The 24,587-nt window shown below is 38.3% G+C and overlaps 1 protein-coding gene across 10 annotated transcripts in view; it reads left to right on the top strand.

Moving 5' to 3' along the window:
- The window catches only part of LOC104657143 (selection and upkeep of intraepithelial T-cells protein 1), a 175,897-nt gene that overhangs the window by 5,995 nt on the left and 145,315 nt on the right, over positions 1 to 24,587 (top strand). For 5 of the 10 annotated variants that reach the window (XM_030913559.1, XM_030913554.1, XM_030913552.1 and 2 more), the window contains exons 3-7: positions 815 to 850; positions 3,988 to 4,335; positions 6,236 to 6,517; positions 9,449 to 9,559; positions 11,682 to 11,789. In XM_030913559.1, coding sequence (XP_030769419.1) covers positions 815 to 850; positions 3,988 to 4,335; positions 6,236 to 6,517; positions 9,449 to 9,559; positions 11,682 to 11,789 — 885 coding nt within the window. Of the gene's footprint in view, positions 1 to 814; positions 851 to 3,987; positions 4,336 to 6,235; positions 6,518 to 9,448; positions 9,564 to 11,681; positions 11,790 to 24,587 lie in introns of all 10 variants that reach the window. The other 5 variants (XM_030913556.1, XM_030913553.1, XM_030913558.1 and 2 more) reach the window with 2 other exon arrangements.

The raw sequence follows: 24,587 nt of genomic DNA, 5'->3' as shown, positions 1-24,587 counted from the left end.
TTTGTTAACCTCTTTCATTTGTATGGTACGTTTATTGAAATTAATGAACCAATATTGATAGATGATTATTAACAAAGTCCAAGTTTACGTTAAACACTCTGTGTTGTACCTTTCTCTAAGATTTAACAAATTGTTGTAGAAATGAGCCAGCGATGGCCTTTGCATATTGGTCCTTTGTTGCTTGCTTCTTAAATCAGGCTGAGACTCATTAGCTCAAAAGCCCAGGATGCCAAACTGGAGTGTTTTCACATCCAGTTGTTGTAAATATATCCCCAACAGGTAGATTTTTTTTTTCTGCCATTTTATGTCTTCCTGCTTTGTACACCTTGGGAAACTGCACCCAACATCTGCCAGCTATAGATAAGAAAAATCTTGTAGTTATATAAACTGCAGCCTGATGCTCTTCAGAGCCCTCTGACCCAGCAGCTTCCTACCATGCTGTGAAGTGATGTTATCTAAACAAACAGCATCTCCCTCCCATTCTTGGGAGCGCCTTTGTCCTCCTGCATTCTGGATAGTGGTCCCCTGTGCTTCTATAAGGCCTTATCCTGTGAGAACTGCTCTTTTTGCAACCCTGTCCAAGTGGTGTCCAAATAGAAGCTTTTGTGTGCTACTGCCACCTATGGTCTTATCTTTTTCCTTGATCAGCCAAGGAAATTGGAATTCTCCAATTCATTATATAAATGTATTATGCTATGCATCCACCATTATAGTATCATACAATATAATTTCACCATCATAAAAATGTCCTGTGCTTCACCTGTTCATCTTCCCCTGAAACCTGGCCAATTACTGCTCTTTTTACTCTCTATAGGTCTGACTCAGAATGTCGTACAGTTGGATTCATACAGTATGTGCCCTTTCCAAACTGACTTATTTCACTTAGTAATATGTATTTAATCTTCCCACATGTCTTTTAATAGCTTCATAACTCATTTATTTCTATCACTGAGTAATAGTTCATTGTATGGACTTACCATAGTTTGTTTATCCATTCTCTTACTGAAGCACATATTGACTGCTTCCAATTTTAACAAGTATTAGAAAAGGTTCTTTAAGCATTTGTATGCAAGTTTTCATTGGATGTGGTTTTCAACTAATTTGGGTTTACTTAGGATCACAATTTCTAGATTCTATAGTAATCTTACATTTAGCTTTGTAAGAAATTATCAAACTGTCTTCCAAAGTTCTTACACCATTTTGCACTCCCACCAGCAATGAATGAGAGTTCTTGTTCCTCACATCCGTGTTTGTGTTTTGGATTTCAGCCATTCTTATAATAGGTTTAGGTTAGTATCTCATTGTTTCAATTTGGAATTCCTAAATTATGTATGATTTTGAGCATTTTGATATCTTAATTTGCCATCTATGTATCTTCTTTGATAAAGTATCTGTTCAGAATTTTGTCTATTTTTAATTGTGTTGTTTGTTTTTCTACTGTTAATTTTTACATTCTGCACACAAGTCCTTCATAAGCTATGTCTTTTGCAATTTTTTTCAGTCTGTAGCTTGTCTTTTTCTTCTCTTAACAAAAGCTTTTGCAGAGCAGACATTTTTAATTTTAATGAATCAAAATTTGAAAATAATGAATTAATATTTGATCCGTTGTACCTTTTCTATACACTCTTGATCAGTTTGAAATTCAATTTACTGACTTATTTTTATGTTGTGCTTCTCAGCTGTTTCTTCTTCTCACAGTGTCTGAGTCCTATGTTTGCTTAGTCAGAGTTCTCCAGACCACACATCAAGATTATAACAACAACTTTCTAACCCATGCAAAATGATTTCTTATATAAAAATTGGGATTAAAATCTGACATCATTTTTTTAAATACCTAGTTTTTTTTATTTATTAAGTAATCAATCTTTCTTCAGATACCCCAGACGTTATCTTTGTCATAAACCAAATTCCTCTAAGGATTTGCATCTCCAAACTCTGTCCCATTGAACTTTCTTTTCATGGGTTAATTACAGAATTTTATAAAAAAGATAGTATTTATATAACTAAATATCTTGTAGAGATTTTCTCTGCTCAGTGTTTTTTTAATATAATTTTTCTATAAAAAGTTTACAAACATATTTTCTTTTTTGAAGTATTTCAAAGGTATTTTTATTTTCATGATCTCAAATTGTTATATCAAGTTATGTGTGCTGTATTGTTGATTTTAACATAAAATGTTCTAATATTTCCCATTATGCCTTTGAAAGTTTTTCTTTCTTTTTCTTTATTTTCTCTAAGATTGTTGTAAACCTGAAAATTTGATAAAATATGTATTATACAACCTTAAGAATATATCAATTATATGTCTAGTTAGATATAAAAACTGGTATGGAATAACAATGAAATGATTTTACCTTGCATTATTATTATTATTTTAAAATAGATATAAAGGTAAATGTGACAATTAGCTTGTAATCACTCTATATGTGATATTTTGCCTGTTACATATGCATTTAAAACACTCAAAATAATCAATGTGTTAAATATGTAATTGGAGTTTAATTGATTGAGGCACTAAAATTTGCAGAGTCTGCAAAATATCTCAAGCACTGATCTTAGGAGCAGTGTAGGGAGGGTCAGAATGTTGTAGCCTCCAGCTGCATGACTGTTTAACCTTAATTTCTAATCTTGTGACTAATGTTAGTCCTACAGAGGCAATCTAGTCCCCAGGCCAGAAGGAGACCTGCTTTGAGAAAGGACTGTTATCATCTTACTTTTAAACTATAAACTATAAAGAAGTTTCTCCCAAAGTTAGCTCAGCCTATGTCCAGGAATAAACAAGAACAACTTGGGGGTTAGAAGAAAGATGGAGGCAGTTATGTTAGATGTCTTTCACTGACTCAGTCATAATGAGTCTTTCACTGACTCAGTCAAAAACGGTTTCACTTTCCTCAATGAGTGGGGCAAGGGACCAAAATGGAGAGTCTGAAATGTCCCCTCTTCTCACACTTTATTGTAGTCAGGGACTAAATATCAACTTTGAGAGTTTCTGAGCCTCAACACTGAAAGAACATCTGTTACAGCCAAGTGGCATCATAAGCAGAAAATGACAAATGAAACATCCTAACCTGTGGACATTTGCAGGGGCAGGTGGTGATAGTTTAAGACATCTTGCTGGTAAAATCCGAGAAAACAGAGAGATGCAATGTGTTAAGCACAGTACTTCCATAATAAGAGATTGCATAGAATAAGAGAGGTCAAATTAAACATAGAATGTGTGAGAATTTTCCAGAATTTAAGAAAGACAAGAATCATCCAATTCAAGAAGCAGTATGAAAGAGCAGAAAAAGACAAATGCATTCATACATGGATTCATTATAGTTAAAATGGAGTAAATTTTAAGAACTGTCTGAAAGTATGTTTAGAGTAAATGAAATAATAGAATGAAGAGGAGCAATTATTATACTGGTGGTAGTAATTTTTTTTATTTTAACAGAAATGAAAATCATACAGCAACAATGGAAACCATTTTTCATATTTCATTTTTTGGAGACAGAGTCTCACTCTGTCGCCCAGGCTGGAGTGCCATGGCGAGATCTCGGCTCACTGCAACTTCTGCCTCCTGAGTTCAAGCGATTCTTCTGCCTCAGCCTCCTGAGTAGCTGGGATTAAAGGCCTGTGCCACCAAGCCCGGCTAATTTTTGTATTTTTTAGTAGAGATGGGTTTCACCACATTGGTCATGCTGGTCTTGAACTCCTGACCTCTTGATCCGCCTGCCTCGGCCTCCCAAAGTGCTGGGATTGCAGGCATGAGCCACTGCCTCTGGCCCATATTCCTTAAAGGAAATAATTTCATGAATTTCCATTCAAACAAAGTGCAAAGTAAAGATGTTTTCAAGGAAAAGTGAAAACAAAAGAATTTACTTTCAGTAAGATGTGTGTGTGGGGGGGTGTGGGTGTGTCTATATGTGTGTGTGATATAATAACTCAAATGAAAATTTTGTCTCAGTCCACCTCTCACCCTTTGGTTGCTGTCTCCCTTCCCAGAGCAATTCACAGTGAATAGCTTAGAGAGGCCAGTCTTGGCTGCACTGGGTGGGAAAGTTGAGCTCAGTTGCCAGCTGTCTCCACCACAAAGCGCAGAACACATGGAGATACGCTGGTTCCGGAGTCACTACACACGACCTGTTTACCTGTATAAGGAGGGTAAAGACCTGTATGGAGAAACTATCTCCAAGTATGTGGAGCGGACAAAGCTCCTCAAAGAAGCCATTGGAGAAGGTAAAGTGACCCTCAGGATCCTTAATGTCAGTGCTGATGATGACGGGCAGTACCACTGCTTCTTCAAAGACGGAGATGTCTATGAAGAGGCCATCGCAGAAGTGAAGGTCACAGGTAAGGATGGATCCCTGTGAGGTTTCTATGCATCCAAGATTCTCAACCTGTATGAGGCTGAGTATTAGGAAAATTCTCACTATTTCTATTTTTCTCTTATATGGTCTGGTTAACAGGGTCAAATTCATGAGTTTAGGGTTTGAATTGGAAGGAGTGGAGGATCAAGAATGAGAATTATGCCTGTGCAGACATCAAAACTATCAGTAAATACTGTCTGCTTTTTTACGTCTACATATATTGTTAGATTGCTACAAAATTAACAGAATCCTTTTAAAATTCGTTATAATCCTTCTAGCTATTTCTGGCAACACTTTAGTAAAACTTGACTTTTGAAAGTACCTGAATCTTTACAATAGACTCCTTAATGGTAATTCTTATTCTGATTTCTCCCTGAATCAATTCACTGATTACCTAGTTACAGATTCACTTTTCTAAATGTGTTTCAAAAAGCCTTCACCCACTATCTTCAAAGTTCTACAATATATATACTATATAGGTGTTATTTGCGAATACAAAGCATTTAAGCAAATCACCTCACACTTGAAGTATTCTGAATGACAGAGAAATGGAGGGGAGATGGAGGACTTGAAGCAAGCCAAGGGCTTCACAAATGTCAGGACACATGTGGAGGGATACAGGGCACTCACACTTAACATCTTTACTGGATATTATGTGACACTCAATTCTGTAGTCTACAGCTGAGCTATCCAATATGATATATATTAGCCACATGTGGCCATTTAAATTCATATGAAAATTAAATAAAATTAAGCATTCAGTTTTTCAGTCTCAATGGCCACATTTCAGGTGTTTAGTCATCTCATGTGGCAAGCAGCTACTGTATTAGAGGGCACACATATTTCCATCATTGCAGAAAATTTTATTAGAGCTACTCTAGAGTCACAGTTTAAATCTCTGTTCATTCTTTCTTTGCCCACATATTAGGCAAGACTTATGTCCCAGGTAAATCCTGAAAATTTCTTTTTTCTTGTCTGTTTTCTTTTTTTTTTTTTTGAGACGGAGTCTCGCTCTGCCGCCCAGGCTGGAGTGCAGTGGCTGGATTGCTCAGCTCACTGCAAGCTCCGCCTCCCGGGTTCCCGCCATTCTCCTGCCTCAGCCTCCCGAGTAGCTGGGACTACAGGCGCCCGCCAGGTCGCCCGGCTAGTTTTTTGTATTTTTAGTAGAGACGGGGTTTCACCATGTTAGCCAGGATGGTCTCGATCTCCTGACCTCGTGATCCGCCCGTCTCGGCCTCCCAAAGTGCTGGGATTACAGGCTTGAGCCACCGCGCCCGGCATGTTTTTCTAAAGACCTATCTATTTTCTCTAAAGTGGTATGTATCATATTTTGAAAACAGTAATGTATTACTTATTTTTAAGTAAAACATATTGGATGTAAAAATACCTATTGTATGCAAAATACATAAAAGTTAAAGTTTTAATTAAAGTTGCAAATGTGCATTTATAATGTTGTTTATTATTTGTAATTTGTTATGGTGGCTCAGAAGTGGCTAATGGTGAAGATAAAAGAAAAAACATTAAGCCATAAATTCTGAGGACTGAGATCTTGATTTTTTTGTATATCATAATCCAAGGACCTAGTCGAGTTATGTGAATTTAGTTAATAGCCCACATTTTGAGTAAAAGAATAAATGAAAAAACAGGCATTTTCTCACCTCACTTACTTTGGACTACGTTGTTAATATATTTATCACAACACTTCAGTGTGGCTTATCCCTGTTCCTTTTTGAATGGCTTGTCATGACAATCAGCCCCATAGAGTTTAGCTATTAATATCTAAGGACACAAGGATGAAAGGGGGCAGGAAGTCTTTTCCCCTCTGTTCTCTGTTCTCTTCTCTTCCCCTAAATATAGTTTCTCCCTTTTTGTTTTCCAACCAGCTACAAGTTTAGAAATACAAATTCTTATTCATCCTCCGAATACCAAAGGTCTTTTAGTGGAGTGTAATTCAGAAGGTTGGTTCCCACAGCCTCAAATGGAATGGAGAGACAGCAGAGGAGAGATCATTCCACCTTCATCAAAATCCCATTCGCAGGATAGAAACAAATTGTTCAACATGAAGATGAGCCTTCTCCTTAGAGATAGCTCCCATGGCAACATCACTTGCTACCTTCGAAACCCTGTAACTGGTCAAGAGGAGAGGGCAAGCATTGTCTTATCAGGTGTGATCTGCGTGTTTGTTCTTCAAATGATGGCCATTGCCATAAAATCTGTAAATTAAAGAGGAAAAAATCATATGCATACTTTCTTCCCTTGGTTTCCAAGACATTACTTTCTCTTGGTTTTATTAATTGTCTTCTTGCTTGTTTTGTTTCTGATTCTTTTTGTTACAGTCTTTTACTTTTCACTCTGTCTTCTTGCTATTCAGTTTCCCAGTACATAGTTTTTGTTTTGTTTTTTAACTTCTATTTTAAGTTTAGGGGTACATGTTGAGGTTTGTTATATAGGTAAACTTATGCCATGGAGGTTTGTCATACAGATTATTTTGTCACCCAAGTATTAAGCCTAGCGCCCCTTAATTATTTTTCTTGTTCTCTCGCTCTTCCGACCCTCCACTCTCCAACAGGCCCCAGTGTGTGTTGTTCCCCTCTACGTGTCCCTGTGTTCTTATCATTTAGCTCCCACTCATAAGTGAGAACATGCAATATTTGGTTTTCTGTTTCCCAGATTTAGTTTTTTGAGCCTTTCTTCTGATGTGAGTTCATTCTGTCTCAAGACTTTGAATACCATCAATGTGACTGTGGCTCCTCCAATAGTATCTCCTGCCCAGACCTCTCTCCAAACTCTGTTTTCATCTTCAAACTCAACATCTCAACATAGAAGTCTAATAAATATCCTGAACCAAACACATCATAAAATTAACTCCTGATTACCTGCCAATTTGCTTAATTAATGTCTTTCCAGTCACAATTTTTGTTTTTTTGAGACAGAGTCTCGCTCTGTCACCCAGGCTGGAGTGCAATGGCACGATCTTGGCTCACTGCAACCTCAACTTCCTGGGTTCAAGCGATTCTTCTGCCTCAGCCTCCTGAGTAGCTGGGATTACAGGTGTGTTCCACCACGCCTGGCTCATTTTTGTATTTTTAGTAGAGATGGGGTTTCACCATTTTAATCAGGCTGGTCTCCAACTCCTGACCTCGTGATCAGCCCCCCTCAGCCTCCCAAAGTGCAGGGATTACAGGTATGAGCCACCATGCCTGACCAGACCAATCACACCTTATATTTTCAGTTTTTCAGAACAAAATTATTGAATTCATCCTTGACACCAATTTTTCTCTCATATTCTGCATCACATCTAACAAGAAATATTGTTAGCTCTACCTTTAAAATATATCCAGCATCTCATCACTTCTCACCAACTTACTACTGCTATCCAAGTCTGAGACACTATCACCCATGGTCTAAAACTCCTAAATGTCCTCTTATTTCTACTCTTGTCTACTATGGTACATCCTCATCATATAAATAGGAACCCTCTGTTCAAGACCCTGCAATTTCTCCCGCTTGTTTTTCACAGTAAAATGCCCTTCAATGTCCTGCATTATCTCTGCCCCATTACCTATCTGACCTCATATCCTAACACCCTCCTTTGTCCACTCTACTGTAGTCACACAGACCTCCTTCCTGTTCCCAAACCGGCCAGACATGCTCCTGCCTTGGAGGCTTAGCTCTAGTTGGTCCCTCTTCCTAGAATGCTTTAACTTCCCCTACGTCCTTCTAGTCTCTGCTCAACTCAACTTCCCTAATAAAGAGTAACTTGACAAACCAGCTTGAAAAAAATGCCACCTGCCCCCAAATTACTTGATTCTTTCTCTCCTTACCTTACTTAATTTTTCTTTTTTCCATATTATTTTCACCATTTAGCCCACCATACAACTTACTTATTATGTTTATTGTCACTTATCTGTCTCCCTCTAAAACCTGAAGATAGAAATCTTTGTTGGTTTTATACACTGATACACTCCAAGTGCTTCAAATATTGCACAGCACATAGCAGGAATGCAATAAATAATTGATGCTTAAATGACTGAAATACAGTGTCTTGTAAACTGTCAAGTAAATATGAATGTGGTAGTGTTTGTGTATGTCCATGAAATTAATGTGAGAGCCACATGCTGAGAGGGATATTATCACTTACACGCATGACTCCCCTAACAATTTTAGCAATTTACTACATTCAAACATTTTTGCATTTATTTTCTCGTTTGATTTTCCAGAAAAAAAGCTTCATATTATGGTTGTGTCAGAAACAGCAATACGAACAGTTACAGGGGATAAAGGAGGACTAAACTACATACCTTCCTTCCCCCCAGTTCATAGCAGGATATATATGAATAAAACAAAGAAAGGAAAAGTAAGGGCCAGGGGAAGTCCTGCTGATTTATTTACAACTTTAGTGAAAAATGTTTTTTAAAAGTATATGCACTTAAAAAATGATGATTTAAAAGAATTATAATGAGCACAAACTTTGAACATGAGTTACAGTCCTGGGAATAGAGACATATCAGGGAGATTTTATCTCTATTCACTAAACATCAGAAAGCACGGAAGAGGCCATGTGCCATGGCTCATGCCTGTAATCCCAGCACTTTGAAATGTCTAGCGGGTAGGATACCTTGAGCTCAGGAGTTTGATACCAGCCTAGGCAACGTAGCAAGACTTTGTCTCTATGAGAAACTAAAAAGTAAAACATTAGTTGGGCATGATGGCATGTGCCTGTAGTCTCAGATACTCAGGAGGCTGATGTGAGAGGATCATTTGAGCCAGGGAGGTTGAGGATGCAATGAGCAGTGATTGCAACACTGAGAGCCAGCTTTGGCAATATAGTGAGATTCTGTCACAAACAAACAAAAAACATGGAATAGCAGCCTTCACTCACCTTTCCTCCATCTTCAAACTAACTCACATTCAGCTCTGCCCTACTCCAGATCCTATCCCATTTTTCACGTGTTCAATTATAATTCCCAAATTGGACTTGGTTTATATTCAAAGGTGATAGGTACTAAATAGAAACATGCTTTGGATGAATCATCATTTCTAGTTTTGTGGGTTCATGTTTCCTAAGTGGTAAGATTTGTGACTCCCTATTTCAGATAAACTATTTCCATGGGATTCTGTCTGGATACTGATTCTGGTTGCAATCTTGGCTGTTCTGCTATTCTTCATTATGATGCCCAGTGTTGAGCTACAGCAAAGAGAGCAACGTAAGTTAGCTTAAAGGATGAGAGATGCTAATGGGGGTGGGGAAGCTAAAGCTGCATGACCCATAATTCTCAGGTCTGTCTGTCTCAGGAAGTTCTGAACTCTGGGATGTTTGTTATACATATGCTTTCCACTCATTCCTTGATCCTATATACTGTTCTCTTTTGCTGCTGGAGCTGTTGACAATGCTGTTATCTGAAAGTGTGATATTTTTGTATCTCAACCAAGTTGAAACCCATTTTCCTTATGGTGACAGATTTTCAAACAGCCTGGGAAAGCTTTTTAGCATTTAACACCTAACAAAATTTGCACATATTTCTCACTTGAATTCTTAAAGGGGCCAATGACCCTTCAGGGCATAAAATAAAGTTTTAACTGCACAGCATCAGGAAAATATACCACATAGGGAGAGTTAGACTAGCTGCAACACCAGGTGGTTTACTTTTGCTGAAACAAAATGTTTTCATTCATTGTCAACTATGGTGTTGGGGGCAGGGATTGGGGGAACTTGCACGATAAGCAAGAAAATTTAAGAGAAAAAAAAATAGCTGTTCATGATTTGGGGTTACGCTCAATTTAAGAAGCTTCAGACTCACAGATCTTTTCCAGCAGAGCTCTGTGTTTGAAGAGTAGAGTCTCCTGTGGCCTCCTCCTGCTTTTCACCAGGCCCCTGGTCCTTTTCCCACCATAGGTAGTTCTGCTGTCAGTGAAGGATTTGAGTCTTGGTCCTGCTGCACGTCTCTCCACTTCTTGGATTTTCCCTTTACATTTCCAGCTGCTCTTCTGGCCTGAACTCTGTTATCTGACCCTCAGAACTGTCATTTTCTACCACTGTGGTTGGGGAAGACACCACTCCACCAGAAAGCCACCAGTTCCCAACATTCACCCCTGCTAGCTGCTGTTCTGCAAAATAAACTGTATTGTAGCTTCTATCGGCTCATTTACACTATCCAAGCTTTTAGAGATTTGTTCTTTCTAATATTCCTACTTCAATACATTTTTTAATGCTTGTCCTTGTTTAATACTGACCTGCTTCTGTGTATCTTACAGTTTATTGAACATTCTAAGGTCACATGTGTAACAACTGACATTTCCCAGATAGCTCTTCAGAGATTAGTAGTCAGGAGCATCTCTAAATTGACCTTTGCCAAACTGAGTGTGCCCAGTTATTCAACTGTTTCTCATGGGTATAATTTGAGTTTCTGAAAATCTCTTCAACTTTATTTGAAAGGTGTTGGTGAATCAGTTGGAATAAATAATGTTTAAGGATGCAGAATTCGTTTTATAATAGCAATTATTACATCATCATTAGAGGCTAACATTTGTTGTTTTTTTACTACTGAAAAACTCCACACCAACAGATTTACAGAAATTAGTGCATTTAACTTCCATAATACACTTTGAATTAAATTTTATTATGCCTCTAATTTCTATATTATGAAAATAAACACACCGAAGCTAACTATTGCACCTAAAATCACACAGCTTGTAATGGTAGGAAACAAGATCGATTATAAGCCACATGGACACTTGTATTCCATATTTTAACCACTAAGTTCCAGTGTGCCTATAACACTCCAGTGGTGGAATGGCGTCACCTGTGGTAATAAGCACCGCATCATAGACTATTTTATGGACAGACTAGATAGCCAAATGATGTTGCTGTTACATGTGCTAAAGAAGATTTTTAATATTATTTTGTTGAAAACACTTTTACTCATGAGATTCATTCATATGATCTTTTAGGCAGTTCACAGGTCTCCAGAGCTATTGTACTCCCAGCCTCGTTCAAGCCCAGGTAAAATGATAACAATCGGAACGTAACTCCAGCTAGTGCTCTAATGAAGCCCATTGATTGACGGACTAGATGGAGAGAAAGAAGGATTTGTTTTCCTCCAGACCTGTTTAGCCTCAACCCAAACCTGTCCCATCTTAGAAACAGCCATTTTTCTTGTCTCTGTCACTCACAGCTCTCTGATCTTTAGACCTAAGCCTTAACCCAAATCTAAATGAATTCAGGGGGGTGGCATCAAAACATACCTCTTGATTTCTTGACACATTGTGCCCCAATATAAAGTGCCTCCATGCCAATAACTAATAATTACAATATCTCTTATTCTTCAGGTAGGTGCTGTGACTGGAATTCTCCCTGCCTGATAGGCATTGGGATAGTCTTCTCTTCAGTGTGTGTAATCACTGGACTCACTATTACTTTGCATCACAGAAACAGAGGTACGTGGATTAAAAGGATGGGAACTTGCTGAAAGTATCTCCTTTTCTAAATGCCCATTCTCTGGCAAGACATTTAGCCAAAAAGCAATGATACTTGTTTGAAGTACTGGAACAGTACATACTTGGACCTCATGTCCTGGGATTTGGAATCCAACCTCCTAAAGTTTGTGAGCTTAATGCTACAAACTCCTGATACTTCTGCTTCTAGGAAAAGAAAATATTTCTTTTAGTTGATAGCTTTATTTTTGTCAAACATCGGACATCACATGATCAAATAAATTATGCTGATTTTTACCATACTTTTAGTCTCGAATGGATAATAATTCAGTATATCATAAATGTTTTAGGTCATAGGTATTTTTTCAGATATCCAATGTAAATCAAAAGACACTCTTCTCAAAATTATTCACATGTTGACACACAGTTTGCTAAATTTCATGGTCTGCATCGACACCTGAAACTGATTCTTTTCCTTTTTGGTAAAATGGAAATGGTGATTTTGAAAATGTTGTGATAGCTGAACTCAACATCATTGACATGTGCCCTCAGCTTTATCTTTGAAGTCCCTATGGAAATGACATATGCAATGACTGATGCAATGACATCAGTCAAAGTCATTCTTCTTCATAAGCTGGAGCTATAGCCAAAAATCACAAGTTATAAAGTAGGGCTGGACTCTTCAGAGGATTTTTTTCAATAATTTACTCCTGTGAAATGAAGACACAAATGGCCTTAAACCAAATTAAGGTTAAAGTGTTTTTTATATTTTACTCCAAAAATGTCCATACCTCAGCCAGTGAATAACGACTATAGACTAAATAGCACATCCACCTTTACCAGAAGAAAAGGAGCAAAGTGATTTGATATTAGTTAAATCAAATCAAATTAGATATTAGTGATTTGACATATATTACATGCTTATTACATGTGCTAAGAATTTTGTACAGATTAGTATATTCAATCTTTAGTGAAAGAGATATTACAGGTGACAAATTCTGGTACAGAAGGAAGCTAAATATCTTATCCAAGATGACCTAGCTAAATAATGGCAGAGCCAGGATCCCAACTCAGGCACTTACATGCCTTCACCGTGTGTTTCAAAAATATTAGTATACTGTTTTAAGGGAAAACAGAAAGGAAAAAATATTGTAAATGCATCATGAAATTGAGAGGTAATGTATTCTAGATTCAAGTCATTGTCAATATATGTTTTAAAGATATTTTCTTCCACTCTGTGGGATACATTCTCCCACAAAGTATTTTCAAAAACAGAAAATTTTATTATTTATTTTGGTAAAATCTACATAACATAAAATGTACTGTTTTAACCATTTTTAAGTGTACAGTTTGGACGCATTGAGTACATTCACATTGTTGTGCACCCATCACCACAATTCATCTGAGCTTTTTCATCTTCCCAAACTGAAATTCTGTACACATCAAACAATAATTCCCTATTTGCCCCTCTGTCAAAGCCCTGGCAACCCACATTCTACTTTTGGTCTCTATGATTTTCAGTACACAAAGTTTCTCATCTAAGTGGAATTATAGAAATATTTGTCTTTTTATAACAGACTTGTTTCACTTAGTATAATGTCCTCAATGCTCATCCATACTATAGCACATTGAAGAATTCCATTCCTTTTTAGACTAATATTCCATTTTATGAATATAGCACATTTTGCTTCTCCATTTATCCATCAATTGGCATTTGTGTTGCTTTCGTATCTTAGCTATTGTGTATAATCCTACTATAAATAGGAGTGTACAAATATCTCCACAAGCCCTTCCTTTTAATTCCTTTCGGGTATATACCCAAAGTGGAACAGATGGATCATATGGTAATCCTATTTTTATTTTTTTGAGGAACCATCATATGGTTTTCCCCAGTGGATGTACCCTTTTACATTCCTACTAAAAGTGCATGAGGGTTTTAATTTCGTTACATATTTGCCAGCACTTGCATGTATGTATGTGTGTGTATATATATTATATTGTATAGAGATAATTGGCCAGGTGCGGTGGCTCAAGCCTGTAATTCCAGCACTTTGGGAGGCCGAGACGGGCGGCTCACGAGGTCAGGAGATCGAGACCATCCTGGCTAACGCGGTGAAACCCCGTCTCTACTAAAAAAATGCAAAAAGACTAGCTGGGCAAGGTGGCGGGCACCTGTAGTCCCAGCTACTCGGGAGGCTGAGGCAGGAGAATGGCGTAAACCCGGGAGGCGGAGCTTGTAGTGAGCTGAGATCTGGCCACTGCACTCCAGCCTGGGTGACAGAGCGAGACTCCGTCTCAAAAAAAAAAAAAAAAAAAAAAAAAAAAAAAAAAAAAAAAAAAAAAATTCTAAAAGAAAACACAGGGGAAACACTTGACAATAGTCTAAGCAAATATTTTATGACTTTGACCTCAAAAGCACAGACAACTAAAATAGAAATAGGCAAATGGGAATATATTAAACTAAAAATTTCCCATGCCACAAAATAAATAATCAACAGAAGAAAGAACCCGTTAAATGAGAGAAAATATTTGCCAACTATTCATCCAACAAGAGACTAATCCAGAATATACAAAAAACTGAAGCAACACATCAATTTTATTATTATTATTTCACTAAAAAGTGGGAAAAGTCATGGCTAGACAATTCTCTTTTCTTTCCCCCAGGTTAAATTTTATGTTAGATTTGGGAGTACATGCAAAGGTTTCCTACACGGATAAACACATGTCACGGGGGTTTATTGTACATATATCATCATCCAGATATTAATGCCAGTACCTAATATATTTTCTGCTCCTCTTCCCCCTCCCACCCTCCACACTCAAGTAGACCCCAGTATCTGTTGTTTCCTTCTTTGTGTTCATAAGTTCTTATCACATAGCTCCCAATTTATAAATGAAAACATGTGGTATTTGATTTTCTGTTCCTCCATTAGTTTACTAAGGATAATGGCCTCAAGCTCAATTCATGTTCCTGCAAAGGACATAATCTCATTCATTTTTATGGCTGCACAGTATTCCATGATGTATATGTATGACATTTTCTTTATCCGATCTGTCATTGATGGGCATTTAGGTTAATTCCATGTCTTTCCTATTGTGAATGTGCAGAGACACATTCCTCTGCATGTGTCTTTATGGTAGAGTGATTTATATTCCTCTGGGTATATACCCAGTAATGGGATTTCTGAGTCTAATGGTAGTTCTTTTTTTTAGCTCTTTGAGGAATCACCATACTGCTTTCCACAATGGTTGAACTAATTTACACTCCCGTCACTCCCACCAACAGTGTGTAAATGTTCCCTTTTCTCCACAACCTTGCCAGCATCCATTATTTTTTGGCTTTTTTTATTATAGCCATTCTCTGGCTGGTGTGAGATGGTATCTCATTGTGATTTTGACTTGCATTTCTCTAAAAACTTAGTGATATTGAGCCTTTTTTTCATATGCTTGTTAGCTACATGTATGCTTCTTTTGAGAAGTAATGTCCTTTCCCGCTTTTTAATTGAGCTGTTTGTTTTTCTCTTGTAAATTTGTTTAAGTTCCTTACAGATACTGGATAGTAGACCTTTGTCAGATGCATGGTTTGCAAATATTTCTTTCATTCTGTAAGTTGTCTTTTCACTCTGTTGATAGTTTCTTTTGCTGTGCAGGAGCTCCTAAGTTTAATTAAATCCTACTCGTCAATTATTGCTTTTGTTGCAATTGCTTTTGGTGTCTTTGTCATGAAATCTTTGTCTTCTCCAGTGTCCAGGATGGTAGTGCCTAGGTTGTCTTCTGGGGTTTTTATAATTTTTGGTTTTACATGTAAGTCTTTAATCTATCTTAAGTTGATGTTTGTATATGACATAAAGAAGGGGTCCAGCTTCAATCTTCTGCATATGGCTAGCCAGTTAGTCTAGCACCATTTATTGAATAAGGATTCTTTTCCTCATTGCTTGTTTTTATCAGTTTTATTGAAGATCAGATGATCATAGATGTGTAGCATTATTTCTGGGCTATATTTCTGTTCTATTGGTCTATGTACCTGTTTTTATAGCAGTACTATGTTGTTTTGATTACTGTAGCCTTATAGTATAGTTTGATGTCAGGTAATATAATGCCTCCAGTTTTTTTCTTGTTACTTAGGATTGCCTTTGCCAATGGGCTTTTTTCTGTTCCATATGGATTTAAAAATATTTTTTTTCTTGCTCTGTGAAGAATAATGATGGTATTTTGACGGAAATTGCATTGAATCTATAAATTGCATTGGGCAGTATAGCTATTTTAATGTTATGGATTCTTCCTATCCATGAGCATGGGATTTTAAAAATTTATGTCTTCTCTGATTTCTCTGAGCAGTTTTTTGTTTCTTTGTTTTTTTTTTTTTTTTTTTTTTTTTTTTTTTTTTTTTAGTATTTCTCCTTGTAGAAATCTTTCATCCCGCTGGTTAGCTGTATTTCTAAGTACTTTATTCTTTTTGTGGCAATTGTGAATGGGATTGCTTTTCTGATTTGGCTCTTGGTTTGGCTGTTGTTGGTGTAGAGGAATGCTAGTGATTGTTGTACATTGATTTCATATCCTGTAACTTTGTTGAAGTTGTTTTTCAGCTGAAAAAGCTTTTGGGCCAAGATTGTGGGGTTTTCTAGATATAGAATAATGTCATCTGCAAACTTCCTCTCTTTCTATATGGATGTACTTTAGTTATTTCTCTTGCCTGATTGCTCTGACTGGGGCTTCCAATACCATGCTGAACAGAAATGGTGAGAGAGAGCATCCTTACTTGTCCCAGTTTTCAAGGGGAATGTTTCTAGCTTTTGCTTATTCAGTATAATGTTGGCTGTGGGTTTGTCATAGATGGCTCTTATTATTTTGAGGTATACTTCTTCAATACCTAGTTTATTGAGAGTTTTTAAAATAATGTGTTGAATTTTACTGAAAGCCTTTTCTGCATCTGTTGAGATAATCATGTGGTTTTTGTCTTTAGTTCTGTTTATGTGATAGATCACATTTATTGATTTGTGTATGTTGAAACAATATTACATTCCAGGAGAAAAGCCTACTTGATCATGGTGGATAAGCTTTTTGATGTGCTGCTGTATCTGATTTGAAGTATTTTCTTGAGAATTTTTGACTCAATGTTAAGGAAGGATATTGGCCTGATCTGTTTTGTTGTTGTTGTGTCTCTGTCAGGTTTTAGTATCAAGATGATGCTGTCATTATAAAATGAGTTGGGGAGAGATCCCTCCTCCTCAAGTTTTGGAATTGTTTCTGTAGGAATGCTGCCAAGTCTTTTTTGTACAGCTGATAGAATTTGCTTGTGAATCCATCAGGCCTTGAGCTGTTTTTGGTTGGTAGGCTATTTATTACTGATTCAATTCTGGAGTTTGTTATTGGTCTGTTCAGGGAATCAATTTCTTTCTGGCCAAGTCTTGGGTGGGTGTATGTGTCCAGAAATTTATTCATCTCTTCTAGGTTTTCTAGTTTGTAGAGGTGTTCATAGTAATTTCTGATGGTTGTTTTTATTTCTGTGGGGTCGGTAGTAACATTCCCTTAATCATTTTTAATTGAATTTGTTTGGATCTTCTCTATTTTCTTTATTACTCTAGATGGTTGTGGCCTACTTTGTTACTTTTTTTAAAAAAAAAAACTTCTAATTTATTGATATTTAGAATGTTTTTTGGGTTTCAATTTCCTTCAGTTCAGCTCTGATTTTTGTGATTTCTCATCTTCTGCTGACTTTGGGGTTGATTTGCTCTCGCTTCTCTAATCCTTTCAGTTGTAAAGTTAAGTTGTCAATTTTATATCCTTCTAACTTTCTGATGTGGGCGTTTAGTGCTATGAATTTCCCTGTGAACACTGCCTTAGCTGTGTCCCAGCGATTCTGGTATGTTATATCTCTTTTCTGATTCTTTCTGCTTGATTTCTTAATTTCATTATTTACCCAAAAGTTATTCAGGAGCATGTTATTTAATTTCTATGTAATTGCATCATTTTGAGCAATTTTCATTGTCCTGACTTCTATTTCTATTGTGTTGTGATCTGAGACTGTTTTTGGTATAATTTTTTTTCTACATTTGTTGAGGACTGTTTTATGTCCAATTATGTGGTGAGTTTTAGAGGATGTGCCATTTGGTGATGAGAAAAATATATATTCTGCTGTTTTTGAGGGGAGAATTTTGTAAAAGTCCATCAGATCCATTTGGTTCAATGTTGAGTTTAGGTCCTGAATATCCCTGTTAATTTTCTGCCTTGATGATCTAATACTTTAGTGAACTATTGGAGTCTCCCACTATTATTGCGTGACAGCCTATGTCTTTTTTTTTAAGTCTGTTGGAACTTTTAAGTCTGTTAGAATTCTATTTCTGTCATCCTAGCCAGTTCAGCCTGGTGGAGAACTCTTGATGGAGACCTGGTGTGGTCATTTGGAGGGCATACAACACTCTGGACATTTGAGTTACTGGAGTTCTTGTGTTGGTTCCTTCTCACTCTGTGTGTGGGTGTTCCTTTGACTGCAATGTAGATTGAGTAGAGTCAACAGACTTCTTTTCTGGATGTTTTCCCTTGACCAAGGCTTTATGCAGGGTTTTTATTTGAAGCTGACTTATTGCCCCTTGTTTCAGAGCAGGAGAATGTTAGTCAAGTATTTTTGATGTTGAAACTTTAGGGTGTGATCCAACAGGTGGCACTTAGGTTTACTGGTCAGCTGGTAGACTCTTTCTTGGCTGTTTGGCTCCCCCATATTTCTTCACAGTTGTAGCCATGTTTTCTCTCAATGCTCTGAAAATATGGTTTCCTCTCATCGCTGATGGCTGGCTGTAGATCATAACTTGCAACTCCTGGACTGTCCACTGCAACTCTGGAGTGATCTCAGTGTTTATGTTCCTTCCCCAACTTGGAGGCAGCAGAGGAAGGATTCTTAGTGATTGCAGCCAAGAGTTGTTTGCTTGTCTCCTGGGGGCTCCACCCCAGAGATATCCAGGTTAGCAAGTGTTCAGTGCAATCAGCCCAGGATGGAGGGTCTGTGTTGTGAACCCAAGCCAGGGGTTCCCTGTCTGGTGACGAGCAGTGGGGAGTGTGTGGGACCCATGAGAGACTGACTGGCCTCCTCTCCTTGGGTCGACTGCTGCTTGTTGGAAGTGTGGATAAGCACTTAAGTTCTTTGATCCTTTATTAGTGTAATGGTAGCAAGGGCAGTTTCCTTGCAGCAGCAATGGCAGAGACACTTCCAGTTGCCCTTGAAGGCTCTGTCTAGGGAGTTGTCAAGTTGTTACTGGCTTAATATCTCGGTGGGGAGTGGCTGGAGGTTCAGGCCTGGAGGACCTGGCCAGTGAGCAGATATGGGAACAGGCACTCATGTAACATTCTGGCCACTTTTTCATAGGGCTACTGCAGTATGCTTGTGGTGCATTCCAGTGTCTTGTAACCTCAGATTTTTCCAGTGCCTGGAGGTATCACTAGTAAAGGCTGGTGACCTGTCCCTCCTGCTGGGAGCTCCTTCTTAGGGAGGTGCAATGCCACTACCAGTCTCTGGTTGGAATTCCAAGCCAGTGGGTCTTGTGAGGTGCCATGGAAATGGGGCCTGCAGTCTTCATTTCTGAGTCCCCTGGATTCAGCCTCTTTCCTAGGGTTGTGTTCAGGGATCTAACCTCCCACTTTACTGGAGCTACATCTACGTGTGTGGGAATGTCCACATATCTAAGGTTCCAGGGTTTCCACACATGCCTGAGTGGTTGCTCTGCCAAAATTCCATATGGTGCTGTCTGTCAGACAGAAAGCCTTGGTGGAGTGGATTCACCAGATCTCCTGACCTGAGGGTTGCAGAGACACATGGGAGAAGCATGGTTTCCCAGGGTCACACACTCACAGCTTCTCTAGGCAGGGGAGGTTCCCATGGCTCTGTGTTGCTCCTGGGTGGGCTGTTTTCCTGTCTTGCTTTTCTTCATTCTGTGTGGGTCATGTTGTTTCCTTGATTAGTCCCAGTGTGTGTGCCTGGATGTTTCAGTTAAAGGTGTTGTATTTAACGACTCCTTCATTCCTCTCCATGAGAACCATGCACACTAGCTGCTTCTAGTCAGCCATCTTGGCCACTCATTTGGTTGATTCACAAAAGAAGACACACTAATATATTTTTTCATTGTAATTTTGGCTAGTGAGGGTCTCTTAAAATTTCATCTGAATTTTAGAATGGGTTTGTTTATTTTGGCGAGAAAGTTCCATTGCATTTTGATAGGGATTGCATTAAATCCATAGATCAAAGAAATAGAGAAAATAAAAGGGGTACAGAGTTCTGGCCTTTTAAATTGCCTGAATGTCACCTCAGGTAGAAAGGGAAGGTCTTGCAACAGCAGAGGAGATGCAACAACAATGGTTCCCCTTTCTGTATCTGCACCTTTTGATCAGAAGCAACAATGAGTGATCAGACAACACATCGTCAATATTTAGAGGAAAAAGTTATTTTTGTCCCCCGTGGCTGTTGCAATCTATGTGCAGGCTGCTCCAGGAGCACATGCACAACTGTCTGCTGTGGGGCTAGGGGTAGGGAATGTGTGGTTGCTACTGTGCTAAAAGCTGAAATTGACTGCAGTTAACTACAGTTTAGCATCCAAAACTTCCCCCCGTAGTTGCAAACTTTCAATAGACTCCAGAGATTCAAAACTTACATCAGACAGATTCTGCTGGTGTAATTGTTATTTACATGAGAAGGCAGATTGTTGGTTCCTTCTACTCTATCATCTTTCCAGAATGTCCTATATTACCTTTTAAAATGTTCTTTACACTACAGTCAGAATAAACCTCTATGTGTCTATAGGATCTTGATAATCTGTTCAAAATACTTCAATGAACTTCTATTTCTCACTTCTTAAGCTGGTTTTCAAATCCCTAAATGGTCTGATCCTGATTATTTCTTACTTATACATTGGATAAATAATTCTGGCCATACATTTTATGAAAATAAAAACCTTAGACAAATTAAACAGAGTTTAATTGAGTAAAGAATATTTAATCAGACAGCCTTCTAACCATAATAGGTTCAGAGACACTCCAGTGCTGCTGTTACTATGTATTGACTATGTATATACTAGGTATTGACTATGGTCATTCAGGTTCTTGACATATTGAACAAGGAATTGGACAAAACACAGAAACAAAGCAATGAAAGAACAATGTCATGCATGCACAGATTTACTGAAGCAAAAGTACAAGCCATGGAGTGGGAGCAGACTTGAGCAAGAGGCTCAAGAGCCCCAATTGCAATGTTCCTTGGGTTTTGTTTGTTTGTTTGTTTGTTTGTTTTGAGACAGAGTCTCGCTCTGTTGCTGAGGCTGGAGTGTAGTGGCATGAACTTTGCTCACTGCAAGCTCCGCTTTCCAGGTTCACGCCATCCTCCTGCCTCAGCCTCCTGAGTAGCTGGGACTACAGGCACCCACTACCTCACCTGGCTAATTTTTTCTATTTTTTAGTAGAGATGGGGTTTCACCGTGTGAGTCAGGATGGTCTTGATCTCCTGACCTCGTGATCCACCCGCCTCAGCCTCCCAAAGTTCTGGGATTACAGGCGTGAGCCACTGCACCTGGCTGGGTTTTTATTAAGCTAGAAGAATTTGGTAACACCCTTAGGTACCTTTTAGAGGCTTCCATTGATTACACCTTATGCAAATGAAGGATTGGTCTATAGCCAATCAGAGGCTGAAATGATCAAGGCTTGACCCATGGTCAGTAAGAGGCTGAAATTTTTCTTCTGGTTTAATTCAAGGAAGTCAGCCATGGGTTTGCCTTAGGTTCCCTGTCTCCAGACCCTATTCTATCACATTTCCCCCTAAGAGATGTGAGCTCCATACATCTTTATGGGAGGCAGAGTTAACCCCACATCAAGTGGGGGTTATTTTCTGCCTCCCTTGTTGCTTCATAAAGTTGTTTTGCTATAAGCCCCAAATTTTGAACCTATATCATAGTCTTTATACATCAAAGAGAAAGTTCTAAAACCAACTCAAACTACTGATTCAATTGACTCGCCTGGAAGCAAACAATGCTCAAACATTTCCACTCTCATCCACCTCTCCAAAAAAAATATACAATGTACTGTTTCTGTTTAGATCTTATAAAAATAAGTCTTGGGCAACCCCCTTTGGGTCCCCTCCCTTTGTGTGGGAGCTCTGTTTTCACTCTATTAAATCTTGCAATTGCACTCTTCTGGTCCGTGTCTGTTACGGCTGGAGCTGAGCTTTCACTCGCCATCCACCACTGCTGTTTGCCAGCATCGCAGACCCGCTGCTGACTTCCATCCCTCTGGATCTGGCAAGGTGTCTGCTGTGCTCCTGATCCAGCATGGATCATGTTGTTACACAACATGTAACAATAAGTGTACATACAAATAAGCACATCTACACATATGTACACACACAAATGAAGATCCAATAGCTTTTACCTTGGAACTTTAGCCATAAGATAGCAATACAAGCTCACCCGTTGTACATGGTTACACTTTATTTGCCCTAATAGGTAATCCAACAAAGGCTGTGAACCAAAATTTTAGATAAAGCAGTTTCTATGAAAGTTTTATTTTTAAAGTGCAAACCTCCCCAGACTCCAAAGAACACTGAGGACCAACAGCAGCAAAAGAGAACATCACAGTCACATAGGGTGTAACTCTATGTACAGCCCAACCCTGCTTAGAACAGTAGCACAAAAGTCTAGATACATGCAACTCCATCTCACCCCATGACAGGCCCCGGTGTGTGATGTTCCCTGCCCTGTGTCCAAGTGTTCTCATTGTTCAATTCCCACCTATGAGTGAGAACATGCGGTGTTTGGTTTTCTGTCCTTGTGATCGTTTGCTGAGAATGATGGTTTCCAGCTTCATCCATGTCCATGCAAAGGACATGAACTCATCATTTTTTATGGCCGCATAGTATTCCATGGTGTATGTGTGCTACATTTTCTCAATCCAGTCTATCATTGATGGACATGTGGGTTGGTTCCAAGTCTTTGCTATTGTGAATAATGCCACAATAAACATGTGTGAATGTGTCTTTATAGTAGCATGATTTATAATTCTTTGGGTATATACCCAGTAATGGGCTGAGTCAAATGGTATTTCTAGTTCTAGATCCTTGAGGAACCGCCACACTGTCTTCCACAATGATTGAACTAATTTACACTCCCACCAACAGTGTAAAAGTGTTCCTATTTCTCCACATCCTCTCCAGCATCTGTTGTTTCTTGAAATTTTAATGATCACCATTCTAACTGGCAAGAGATGGTATCTCATTGTGGTTTTGATTTGCATTTTTCTGATGATCAGTGATGATGAGCATGTTTTCATGTGTCTGTTGACTGCATAAATGTCTTCTTTTGAGAAGTGTCTGTTCATAGCCTTTGCCCACTTTTTGATGGGATTGTTTGTGTTTTTTTGGCTGTAAATTTGTTTAAGTTCTATGTAGATTCTGTATATTAGCCCTTTGTCAGATGAGTAGATTGCAAAACTTTTCTCCCATTCTGTAGGTTGCCTGTTCACGCTGATGGTAGTTTCTTTTGTTGTGCAGAAGCTCTTTAATTAGGTTCCATCTGTCTATCTTGGCTTTTGTTGCCATTGCTTTTGGTGTTTTAGTCATGAAGTCCTTGCCCATGCCTATGACCTGAATGGTATTGCTTAGGTTTTCTTCTAGAGTTTTTATGGTTTTAGGTCTAACATTTAAGTCTTTAATCCATCTTGAATTAATTTTTGTATAAGGTGTAAGGAAGGGATCCAGTTTTAGGTTTCTACATATGGCTAGCCAGTTTTCTCAGCACCATTCATTAAATAGGGAATCCTTTCCCTGTTGCTTGTTTTCATCAGGTTTGTCAAAGATCAGATGGTTGTAGATGTGTGGTGTTATTTCTGAAGCTCCTGTTCTGTTCTATTGGTCTATATCTCTGTTTTGGTACCAGTACCATGCTGTTTTGGTTACTGTAGCCTTGTAGTATAGTTTGAAGTCAGGTAGCATGATGCCTCCAGCTTTGTTCTTTGTGCTTAGGATTGTCTTGGCAATGTGGGCTCTTTTTTGGTTCCATATGAATTTTAAAGTATCTTTTTCCAATTCTCTGAAGAAAGTCATTGGTAACTTGATGGGATGGCATTGAATCTATAAGTTACCTTGGGCAGTATGGCCATTTTCATGACATTGATTCTTCCTATCCATGAGCATGGAATGTTCTTCCATTTGTTAGTATCCTCTTTTATTTAACTGAGCAGTGGTTTGCAGTTCTCCTTGAGGAGGTCCCTCAGATCCCTCATAAGATGGATTCCTAGGTATTTTATTCTCTTTGTAGCAATTGTGAATGTGAGTTCACTCATTTGAACTCTGCCGGTCTGTTATTGGTATATGGGATTGCTTGTTATTTTTGCACATTGATTTTGTATCCTGAGACTTTGCTGAAGTTGCTTATCAGCTTAAGGAGATTTTGGGCTGAGACAATGGAGTTTTCTAAATATACGATCATGTCGTCTGCAAACAGGGACAATTTGACTTCCTCTTTTCCTAATTGAATATCCTTTATTTCTTTCTCTTGCCTGATTGCCCTGGCCAGAACTTCCAACACTATGTTGAATAGGAGTGGTGAGAGAGGGCAACCTTTTCCTGTGCCGGTTTTCAAAGGGATTGCTTCCAGTTTTTGCCCATTCAGTATGATATTGGCTGTGGGTTTGTCATAAATAGCTCTTATTATTTTGAGATATGTTGCATCAATACCTAGTTTATAGCATGAAGAGTTTTTTAGCATGAAGGGCTGTTGAATTTTGTTGAAGGCCTTTTCAGCATCTATTGAGATAATCATGTGGTGTTTG

This window comes from Rhinopithecus roxellana, chromosome 12, assembly GCF_007565055.1.
Source record: "Rhinopithecus roxellana isolate Shanxi Qingling chromosome 12, ASM756505v1, whole genome shotgun sequence".
NCBI classification, from domain to species: Eukaryota; Metazoa; Chordata; class Mammalia; order Primates; family Cercopithecidae; genus Rhinopithecus; species Rhinopithecus roxellana.
This window is presented reverse-complemented; position numbering and strand designations above follow the sequence as displayed.